The sequence below is a fragment of the Phoenix dactylifera genome, chromosome 17, assembly GCF_009389715.1.
Source record: "Phoenix dactylifera cultivar Barhee BC4 chromosome 17, palm_55x_up_171113_PBpolish2nd_filt_p, whole genome shotgun sequence".
Lineage (NCBI taxonomy): Eukaryota > Viridiplantae > Streptophyta > Magnoliopsida > Arecales > Arecaceae > Phoenix > Phoenix dactylifera.
In genome coordinates, this window is record NC_052408.1 from 12,418,326 (window position 1) to 12,429,866 (window position 11,541).

Consider the following 11,541-nt stretch of genomic DNA (forward strand, 5'->3'; position numbering starts at 1 on the left):
CGTTACCGCGGAGGTTCCGATCCCCTCTTCTCGCTTCCTCGCTGGCTTTTGAGTACGACTCGAAAGCGAACTCCGACCCATCGGAGAGGCGGAAGAGAAGCATCCAAAGAATAACCAAGGGGACGAAAGGAGATCGAAAGAGAGCGAGAAGAAGAGGGAGAGGGAGAGCGATCGGAGGAGGAGATGGAGCTTTGCTCCGAAGAAGCGGTGAAGTACGTGTGGGAGGGAGCGATCCCTCTCCAGATCCATCTCCACGAATCCGAGGTCACCACCCTCCCTCCTCCTCCGCCGATCCTGGTAATTCCCTCTCCTCTCTATCCCTCTCAATCCATCGCGGAAAGTGTTTTATTGGGACGATACAAGAAGGAAGTTATTGAAGAAGATAGATGAAATTTTGCCCTTTATGTGTTTCGATGAAATAAAGTGTTACTTTTCAATTGTACATGGTATTGAGACTGTTTTCGACATATCTTTATGCGTCCTAATCGGTAGATGGGACCAAAGCTTGTGCAATGGACACTATAACCTGGGCTGCATCATGATTTTAACTTGTTCATCCCTGGTATCACATTCACATGAAATGTGGATGATATGTTGACTATTTGACTTCATTAGTTTCTATACACATCTACGCAGGACGATATTCATTTTGTTATAATTTGTCTACCTTCCTTTTTTTTATGCTAAACTAGATGACGATATTTGATTCCATTGCTTGAGAAACCATGAGGAGATGCTGTTGCCTAACAGGGACTTATCAAGTCTTGCATTTCGCCGATTATTTTGCCAGTGCCAATTTTCAACTCCATGTCTGCTCTCTGTGTGTGTGTGTGTGTGTGTGTGTGTGTGTGTGTGTGTGTGTGTGTGTGTGTATGGGTGTATGTGCGTGTATGCGTGCGTGTGTTTCTGTCTGTCCATCAATCTGTCTATACGTGTGTAAGTCTCGTGTCCTGAGAGTTACAAATAATATGGCTAATCACAATTTTTCTTTAGTTGCTCTCCTTGATTGGCTCCGATACCTTGAACATTTCTGCTTCACCTAGCATGTTATGGCTGTTTGATATACTTGCCTATCAACATAACTGGTGCAGATATAAGTTTGGTTTCAAGTGCAGTCATGTCTTACACTCATTTATCTTTGCATTAATTATATAATAAAATCTAAATAAGGTTGGACTATCTACATGTTTAAATGCATTTTTACATTTTTCATGTGCAAATAGTTGCACATATATAACAGTTTGACTAGAATTCATGCAAATATTGCTTTAGTTCTATCTGCCTATGTGACCCTAGTTCTGCACATGCACGTCCATTCTAAATGTCAAAATATATGTGCTTAGCAAATGCAGTCATTCATCATTCTCGCTTACTTAGTTCCCATTTGGACTTATATGTTGTTTCAGGTTTTAGGGTCGCGGATTGGGTATCTGCCTCTATTGGTACCTCTTATAAAACCTCATTTCAGCAGCACACTTCCTCCTGGCACTGACTCAGTTTGGTTTGACTACAAAGGCTTACCACTTAAGTGGTATGTTATGTATATCATTTATTTTCGTAGGTACTTGATGTCAATTGCCAGGAAATTATTTTTTTCTTGTTTATCGCTTCTTTTCCCTGGAAAATGTAACTAACCCAATTGCCCTTATATCAGATAACTTATGATAGTCAGTTCCCTTTAAACGTTATTATCTTTATGTTCTAATGCATCTCTTTTAGGTATATACCGATAGGAGTTCTCTTTGATCTTTTATGTGCAGAACCAGAAAGGCCGTGGAATCTAACGGTATGATCATCCCTTTCTCATGATTTCTGTTCACCATATTGCAGTCCTTTAGGCTGAAAATCTCACAAATAAGTTTCAAGCAGTTTTTGTTGTATTTAAACACTCTAATTTATTAATCCAGTGCTTTGAGTTGTCCTCTCTAGTAAATTATATTTCTTATTGAATCTTCTACTTGATAATATCCTGTAAGGCAAGTTACACATTCTTAATTCTCACATGGCCATTATATCTTCTATTTACCTGGCCAGTAGTTATTACTGTAGACCATTTTTCCCCTACTAACCTTACTATTTTTATTATGGTTTAATGGAATATGTGAAGAAAGCAAGTTCTGAAGATCTTTGCATAAGCCAGTAGGTCCGCAGATCCTCCATTTAAATACCTCAGCTTTTACATGGTTTCCAAAATATCATGACTAGGAAAATAGTGTTGAATCCTAATTTGAGCATGATATGTTTTAACTTGGTTATATCAATGGACCAAGGAATTTGTAGTGCCTTATGTTTTGATATATATAGCCTCACAGAGCTAGGAATTTTGTTTTTGACACTTGCTATTAAATGCCACTAAGTCTTTTTATTTCAATTATGAATTCTACCTTTTTCGGAGTGGGTTCCTCTCTGATGAGAAGTCTGCACAGTGGAGTGAGGCTGCTTTTTATTTGTGTTGCTATCATCTATCATTGCTAGCATGAGACTGTGTGGCTTGCTAAATGAGCCCTATTGGTGCTTTTGATTCGTCCTCCTCTTTTGCCCTTCATTTAAGGACGACATCTCTGTTCAGTAGTTATGTGAAATTACCTGGAAAAAATCAGAGCTGTTCTAGGTGACTTGTGATGAGAATGGATGGAGAATATGATTAAAAGCTGACTCAGATAGGTAGGACACAATTTAATATTTATGCTTATAGATGTACCTCGTGATTTCATATGGTTCAGTTTTCAGCTTTCAACTTTCCTTGTTGTACGATTTTTTACAATATTTATGCTTTTTGAGTGCATGTATCAATTTTTGGCTTCCAAACACTACCAGATAACAGTTGTAATTCCAAGAGATTTTCTCTGATAATGTGATATGAGTTTGTTTTCTTCCTCTAAAAAAGTTGCATCCATTGGCACTACAAAACTCCCATGATTCACAGGTATTTGAAGATAACTTATTGACAATCCCATCTTTTTACTCAAAAAAGGAGGTTGCTTATGAAACACTCATATATTTAGAGATTTTGCAAAGAAAAAACCCAACTATGGTACACAGTGACTGTTGCATGGAAGTTGACTCTGATGACTTTTAGCTGTGATTGTAATGAGAAAGATATGTCCCAGGACATTCATTGATTATGAACGCCACATTTCTGAGTTTAATGTTCTAATTTCTGGCCCTCTGTCACAGAATCAATGTCCTATGTTAGTTGACGATCGTTTGGAAAAAATCTAATTTCTTGGCTTCTCTTTACGTAAAGAATTTTGCTGCCTTGACCAAATGTTAGAAATAATAGCATGTGAATGTAAAAGGTTGAATGGCCAGTCTGTCTGCATACATCTGATAATACCTCAAGCCTGTATTTATTGCTTTTCTTTCTTTTATTGATCTTCAACTGACAGATCAAGAAATTCACAGGTTCATTTCAGAGGGCATCCGGGAGATGTTTTGACGCCCTGTGAGGGTGAAGATAGTGTAAAATGGAGCTACATCAATTCATTGAAAGAGGTCTGAGTTTAACAACATATTTATTCCTGACTTAATTCTCAAAAGGATGATTTTATTCTTGTGATCATACTTATCTAGGATTGGCGGGCATCTCAGTTGCATGCCATATCCATATCTGATACATATTGGATGCCAATTCTTATTAGACATAACAAGATTACATGTGGTTACTCATGATTTTGGTTACTGTATTGGTACAAATTTATCGGCATATTGTTAATATGCATGCACATATTAAGTAATTATTTGAATACAACTGACATGACTTATTCAAGAAACGGTCAAGAATTTTATGATGCATCCATCTTTTGCTGAAGAATTCACTTCTCTCTTTTGCCTAAATTTGCCCTGAATTGCTACTGAATGTGAAGAGCTTCCCTTCTGATCTCCTAGATCCTCAAGCATCTGATTCCCCTACAGAACATATAATTGAGCCAGTTTCTGCATAAATCATTGTCCTATGTACGTCACCTTGAACTTTCCGGTAGGGCATATGGTTCTATGTAAGTGTAATCTAAATTCATCCATTTTGATTATTTAGATCCTCAAAAACCTTTTTCCCCCTCCAACCCATATACCCGCCGGGACATCTTTTTTTCATGTAATCTAATATCATATAAAGGGCCATATCATTTCATGACATGACCAATTGGAACAAGACTTGATATTCATGGTTATGCTTAACCTTTGATAGTCTGCCAAGCCATATTATGATCTATAAAAATTGGGTGTGCTGTTGCAGTTTTGCTTAACAAAAAATTTTCATGATGATGTGCCTTTGCTCCATTACTCTTAAATGTTTTACCTTGCCCTGGCATTCAACTCCCCCCCAACCAACCCCCCGCCCCCTCCAAAAAAAAGAATGTAGTATATTCAAAAATATGATGTTCTTTTAGTTGGAAGAAAAAAATAATTTGCATGGGAATTACATTCGGATGTTGACTTGCTTAGGATCCAGCTTTCTTATAGCACCTTTATGTCTGCAGGCAGCTTACATTATTAATGGGAACTGTAAGAATATCATGAATATGTCTCAAGCTGATCAGTTTGAGCTCTGGCAATCATTGGTAAAAGGTACGTGCACACTTGGTTAATATTTTTCATAAATTTCAATTGAGGGCAATTCTTCACAAAATTAACTCTTTTTTAGGACACAATTAAAGTTAATGAATTGTAAAGAGATGCATCTAGCATGTGATCTCTAAGAGAGATTTTAAGTGTCATTTAACATATCTGAATATATATTATGTATGTTTGTCCGTATGTATATATGTATGTATGCATATATGCATTTATAAGGCTATAGGGTAGAGTTATTTACTTTTTTCTTTTTTAACCAAAGCATGTAAGAAGCTAGCCCTTCTATTGAACTAAAATACCCCTGTAGTTCATTTTAGCAAATGCTCATACTTACGGGATAGTTTTGTTATTTCACGATGTGTCTAGTTGTATCATACTCATACAATAGAAGACATGGAAATCCTTTTAACTAAGGTTTGCCGAACTAGTACCGAGGCTCGTACTGGCTGGTGATCGGTTTGATAAAGTATGGGTATGTATCATATTATGCATGGGCTCATTGAAACAAGGAGAGGGAGGGGGAGATGGAGGAGAGGAAGAGAGAGAGAGGGAGGGATGTGGAGAGAGAGGGAGAAGAGGAGGGGCAAGAGAGAGGGAGAGGGGGAGGGGCGAGGGAGAGGGGGAGGGGCGAGAGAGAGGGAGAGGGGGAGGGGCTTACCTGGGCACGTCTAGCATCAGTTAGCGACAATGGCGTCAAAGAGGGGCAAGATGAGCAATCGAGGGAGCGAGATGAGCAAATGGGTGAGCAAGACGAGCAATCGAACAAGCAAGACGAGTGACTGATGACGCACATGGTAGAGCTTTGGAGTTCCAATCATGGTGGAAGGGGGGAGAGAGAGGATGATCATGGGGCATCAGGAGGGGCTCGAGAGGGTTTTAAGGACTGAATTCCTAGTTTTTGACTGGTTTAGGTTGGTATGGTTTGAACCAAGAACTGTTGTGCTGGTACCAAGGCTCGGATCGGTTGTCCGACGGCATGGGTTGGGTATGGCCCTGTGTCTTCCGTGCCAAGCCCATACCAACACAGTAGAGGGGGCAGGGGAGAGGGATAACGGGAGAGAGGAAAAGAGAGAGAAGGGAGAGAGACTGGCGGAGGGTCGTGCGGCTTGCCGGCTCTCTGTCGGTCGGCCTTCAACCTCCCTCTCTCTTCCTCTCCCTCCCTCCCCAGCTTTCTCTCTCTCTCTTTTTCTCTTTCCTTCTTCTCCCCCTCCGTCACTGGTTTCTCTATTTGGTTGCCGGAACCCTTCCGATCTGCCACCGGCATGCCTCGAACCAGACGATTCGGGACAGTTCCGTCAACCATGATTCGAACTGCCCGATTTGGGGCAATTGGTTGTACCCTGCTTTTAACTCTTCACTCCAGTCTAGAATGATAGTTTTGCCTATTTGTGTGTGTGTGTGAGAGAGAGAGAGAGCCCCATGAGTGATCATAAAATGGATGATATTTACTGAGCTGAATTAATGCATGGGAGATCATAAACCTGATGATCCACATGATACAGACATCTAGGAACACATATGGACCAAGAAGAAAGCACTATTAGATATTTCTAAACCACAAATTTAATAGAACCATTGTCTCTTGCCCTAAACGACAATCTTTTTTTTTAACCACTGGAAGTATTGTTATGAAACCCCCAAATAGTTTCATCATTGATATTTTGTTATTTTAGATTTTGTAGGTCATGATCAACGGCATAGATTTGTAGTCTATCTGTCTCATCATGTGATTTTCATTGATAATTTTGTCGTCTAATCCTCCTTCTGTATAAATATGGCATCTTAGACTCTGCAAATGTTTATTTATCAAGCTATTGCTTGACACTTGCATACTTAGATTTTTTCCTCAGCTCATAACTCGTACTGACAAAGATTTGTATTAGGTAACATGGATGACTTTCTTCGAATCTCATCTAGGCTTAAGCTTGGACCACTTGGGGAGGACTGCATGGTCAGATCAGGTTCATCCTTGGTACAACCTCGACAGGCTATTGGTGAACCTGATTTCACTGGATCTGGCAGACCATGTATTTCATTTTGCTTTTATGAGTGAATTTAATATTTCTATTGTTAATGGGAAATCATGAGATTTGGTTTGTTTGAGAATAGAATGGGCATGCAGTGATTTTAAGAAAAATATGATTTTCAATTGAAAAGAACTAGAAGAGTAACTTTAGGAATTTGTTCCTTTCTTCTTGAACAAGAATTTTGATTCCACCATACTCTAGAGCACCATTTGATCAGTTTGTTTTAGAACAGAGAGCCTCAAAAGAACGTAAAAAAAATGCATTTTGGAAGATCATCAATCATCCAGCCAAGGTCCGCCGTACCGGTACCGGTCGGCGTACCGGTGGCCGGCCGGACCGGTACGGTACCGGTCCGGTCCGGTACGTACCGGCTGGTACCGGTCCCGTACCGGCCGGTACGCGGTGGTTTCAAAAACCACAGCGCGCGGCGCTGTGGTTCTAAAAAAAAAATCGTACCGGTGCGAACCAGCCGGTTCGCACCGGTACGAGGCCGGTACCGGCCGGTACGGGCTCCGAACCGGCCGGTACGGGCCCGAACCGGCCGGTACGCCCCCGTACCGGCCGGTTCGGATAAAAAACCGGGAAATACCGGTTTTTTATCCGTTCCGGTACCGGTCCACGGCCGGACCGGTACGTACCGGCCCGTACCGGCCGGTACGGGCCGGTACGGCATACCATGATCCAGCAGTTCAAGCTGTTCAGTGCATAATTGATAATCTTTTGCTTTCATAGCTTTTTGAAAATTCATAGAAGTTGAAGAAAACACAAAAATTGGCTGGAAGAAAACAATTCCTTACCTTTTTAAATGAATTAAGCAAGTGAAGAAAAAGACCAACATATTCAAAAACTTGTCATGGATTATTCAGCTCAGATAATATAATCAAACCAGTGCTCTTAGCTGTATTTTATGAGTTATATATGTTTTGTCAACTTATCCCAAAGACATATATAATGATGCTAATCTGGCTTTCTAAGGCCCTGTAACCTGGGCTTGTAACGTAAAACTTTTCTCAAAATGCCATAAACTAATACTATGTCTGCATGACTCCGAAAAAAAATCATTCTAAGAAAAGTTTGATTATAATTTCTTGACCATTGAGTTCTAAGGACACAAATTTTTATAAGTAGAATTTAAAGTGAGCTGATATATTGGCTCTTTCACTACATCTATCTGAGTCGAGATGATCTATGATATTAAATGAAAGAATCAATTGAAAGCAATTCTTCTGAAAACTTCTACGCATATGCAAGGATTATATATTAATGTATGGGAACATCCTCACTAGTTGATTATGTTAAATGACCATCGCGACATCTGCAGAATTTAGTGAAAGGTTTTTCAGTCATTCTAAGTAGCGTCTTCTTTTGCATTACTTGCATCTTGAACCCATTGAATGAATGTTTGTCATATACTCGTATGTGAAGCTCAGTCCACAGCATTAATGATTATGCATGAGTGGAAATTAGCAGTGGAATAAATTGGTTTTCTCTTATCAATTGATCTCTGGTCAGGCAGAATTCCAGTTCGTTTGTATGTGCGGAATATTAGCGAAGATCTTGATGACTTAGAGGATGCAGTTCCAATTGATTGTTGGGACAGAATCTCGTATATAAACCGACCAGTTGAGATTCACAAGGAAGAAGGTATGTTGTAGACTTTTGTAAGGACATCCAATTGCTGCATGAAAAGCTGGCTACTTTTTTCTCTGTATTCTTCTCGTGCATTCATTCCTCCAATTTGGTATATTAGACTGATTTAAACTATACTGTAGGTTCTCTTTCTGTTAAAATACTTCTAAAATCTTATCTCAGAAATTCATGATATGACTATCTTATAACGAAGTGATATACGTTATGCTTTTGGATAAATATAAATGTGAATTATCAAGCATGCATGGCTGTAGCAATCTGAAATTCAGTAGATGTACTTAGTAATTACTAAATTGATCCCTACCATTTTCTCATTTCACAGTTTCCGAAAGATGCATCAATCTGATTGCCTGAATCTATATATGTGTTTTTTTGAGTTGGTTCCCACACTGTTTTCTATTTTAATTATTGTTATTTTGATGGGGCTCTGAAATCCCATTCAGTATAGTTTGGCTAAATAGGACTAATTGCATAATGATGCAGGCCGCCTAAGTTTAAAGTGCGCTATGAAAACCTTACTACCAGAAATCTTTCTTGAGGAGTCCCTGGTCAACAACCATGAGTTCTCGAGGGAAGGGGAAACTGTTGGAGCTGATTCAAGCTATGGGGATTCGGAAACCATAGGTGGCTTGCGGAATGCTCAAGCTGAAGAAATACCATTTCCTGGCCAGGCCCATGTGCAGCTGTTGAAGAAGTCTAAAATTAAGATGATCCGTATCCAAGGAATCGAACTGGATATGGATATTCCATTCTTTTGGGTGGTTAACAACTTGAAGAACCCTGAATACTTCCTTCACATCTGTGTATTTATGGGGACATCCTCAGATCAATCCACAATCAGATGACATCTTGTGGTCCATGCCCTTATTCAGAAAAAGAACAAGTCTTCTATTGTTAATTTGTGGAGCCAATTCTAACACATTATTTAATGCTGTACAAATGTAAATAGATAGTTGTTTCTGTTGAACTGTAGGCATGTTCACATAAATATCAATGGAGGTACTTTCATTTTCAAAGTGAACCAAAAAAATATGTCCGAGATTACATTCTTTTAGCTCCCTGATGTCTTAATAAAGCTTGCAGGCAGAATTTTACAAATCAGCAGGGATAGATGGAACGAAATCTGGCTTGCTTTCCATCATCACAAATTCAGCAGCAGTCCCGTGTCACTTGCAGCTAAATCTGTTTCAGACGCATTCTGCAGAAGGAACTGTGCAAGTGGTTGCACTTGGAAATGGATTCATGGATTTTTCATATCACACGATGTGCTAAGTTGTTAAGCTCACAAAGCAAAGCAGTTGTCTAGCTCACAAAGCAAAGCAGTTGTCTCTCTCCAGATTACAAGATATGTCACCAGGTCAGTTCGGGAAGGGTAATTGGGCATAAAAGCACCTGAGCTGGTTTTTTATTGTATCACCTGAATATTGTTTGTAACATGGACTGAAGTTTCATTCCGCGAATGCTGCCCTCTTATCCTCTGCAATTACCACAATAAAGATGAATATCGACATGTCTAACCATGGTGAGTCACAGTGGCAAGCGGTCGACGGTGAAGCCACTTTTGGACGTTGGAACCTGATGCAGATGATGGCATGATCTTTTAAAATTTCCTGTAATCTTGGGTATATAAACAGAAGCATGTCTACCTTCATGTGCACAAAATAGTGTATGTAGTTAACATTTCTAAAATGTTTGAAAGTATTTACTTGCTTTCCACCATAACTATTTGATTATCAGATTATCTGTGTTACACTTTCATGACTGCCATCTTGTCAAGTAGTTAATTTGGCCAGGTAATGCCTCAACAACGTCAGGTGTTTTTATCCTATTTTTATCCTCATAATCTACTTATAGCTGTGACAGCCTTCGCTTCTGCTGAAACAGCAAACAATGGGGTATTTGTCTCACCTCGTGCGTTACCACAGAACCTATTCCTGCTGCACTACATAGTGTATTCAACTGCCTTCCCATCAGGTGCACTCCAAATTACTGCTGGTGATTCCCTGCCCTGTTTTTCCGGTATCGCTGAGACATCCTGCTGTCAAGATGAGAACTACTCCTGAACCATTCCCTCATCCTTTGTCATGCTATTCATTTCATAAAATTTGAGACATCCAATTTAGCTAGTTCTTGTCATGATTCCCATCGGTATTTTCGTAACTCCTCTCATTAAGAGAGGCAAGCGTTTTTGTTTTGTTTTGTTTTTCCCCCAGGCAACATTCTCCTCCGAAACAGCCCATCTCTCTAATTTCTTGCACAAGCTATTGCGCAAATGATCCAATGGAATCTTGTAACAGATGACAATCAGCTAACTTCCAAGTAACAGTTTCACATTCTGCTTCCAGTGGTCTAAATTTCCTGCAATAACCCTTGCCAGCGGCATCTCTGAGAGGAACTCATACACCAAACAAATTATAGCTTACAAAACATCAGTAACAGTAGCCAAATCCATGAAAAGAAGGTATCGTTTAACAAGTGTAATCTTCTGTCCATGCCTACAAATATCGTAACCAGATTATTTCAAGTATCAGTGAGACAGCATCCACGGATACTCTTTTTGATGGAAAATGAAGGGATGCACTTTCCCCAATTTTATTATTAAAGAAAATTATCTACAAGAGTATCTACAAAACAGGAGGATGTTAGATGGGTTGTGAAGCCAGGTATTCGTTTCTCGCTAGTATGAAAACAGAATCCATCGCATCAGATTCATTAGCTTCGGACACATAGGAATCAATTCTTCCCGTACGCCACTGAAAACAGGTAGGTAGGTCGGTCTGTCTTTCTCTAGATCCCGCTGAGCTGAAAGCATGAGACATACATATAAAATAAAAGAAAGAGATCCGGACCGGGCTCTCGAAAGCTCATGTGACCAGAGGTGGGAAGATAGGGCCTGGAAAAGCACGTTAATAAGAACCGAAAAGCCCGCAACAAGCTAGGAAAGGTTTTTCAACCAAGTCGATAAAAAATTAGCCTCCACGGATACCATTAAGGGCTCGTCTGGCTCGCGGGAAGCATTTTTCCTCCTAGGAATATGATTCTTGCGAAACAAATTCCTAGGAAGATGATGCCTAGGAAAGTACTTTTGGCATATTTGGTTGACCATGAGAAAGTGACAAATTTCCAAAATGCTTATGTCTGGTTGGCCATCCACTTTTCTGAAAAAGTTATGTATAATTCCTATTATGTCCTTAATAAAAATTAGGTTTTTAATGCCTTTTTAATGCTTCTTTAATGTTGAAGGGCCTTTTTGGAAAAAAAATAAAAATGAAGTGATTATCGCCTCATG

At 39.6% G+C, this 11,541-nt stretch overlaps 1 protein-coding gene across 3 annotated transcripts; it reads left to right on the top strand.

Annotated features, from left to right (window-relative positions):
- LOC103717992 (autophagy protein 5) lies at positions 1–9,988 on the top strand. 3 transcript variants are annotated; one of them, XM_008806620.4, is made up of 8 exons: positions 1–297; positions 1,407–1,531; positions 1,720–1,786; positions 3,406–3,495; positions 4,482–4,569; positions 6,459–6,536; positions 8,115–8,246; positions 8,736–9,988. In XM_008806620.4, exons 1-8 carry the CDS (start codon positions 184–186, stop codon positions 9,095–9,097), a joined length of 1,056 nt encoding a protein of 351 aa, XP_008804842.1. In that variant the 5' UTR covers positions 1–183; the 3' UTR covers positions 9,098–9,988. The 3 variants fall into 3 exon arrangements, with proteins under 3 accessions (XP_008804842.1, XP_008804824.1, XP_008804849.1); XM_008806602.4 differs by having other exon boundaries at positions 2–297; positions 6,459–6,602; XM_008806627.4 differs by lacking the exon at positions 6,459–6,536 and having other exon boundaries at positions 2–297.
- Positions 9,989–11,541: the final 1,553 nt, after the last annotated feature.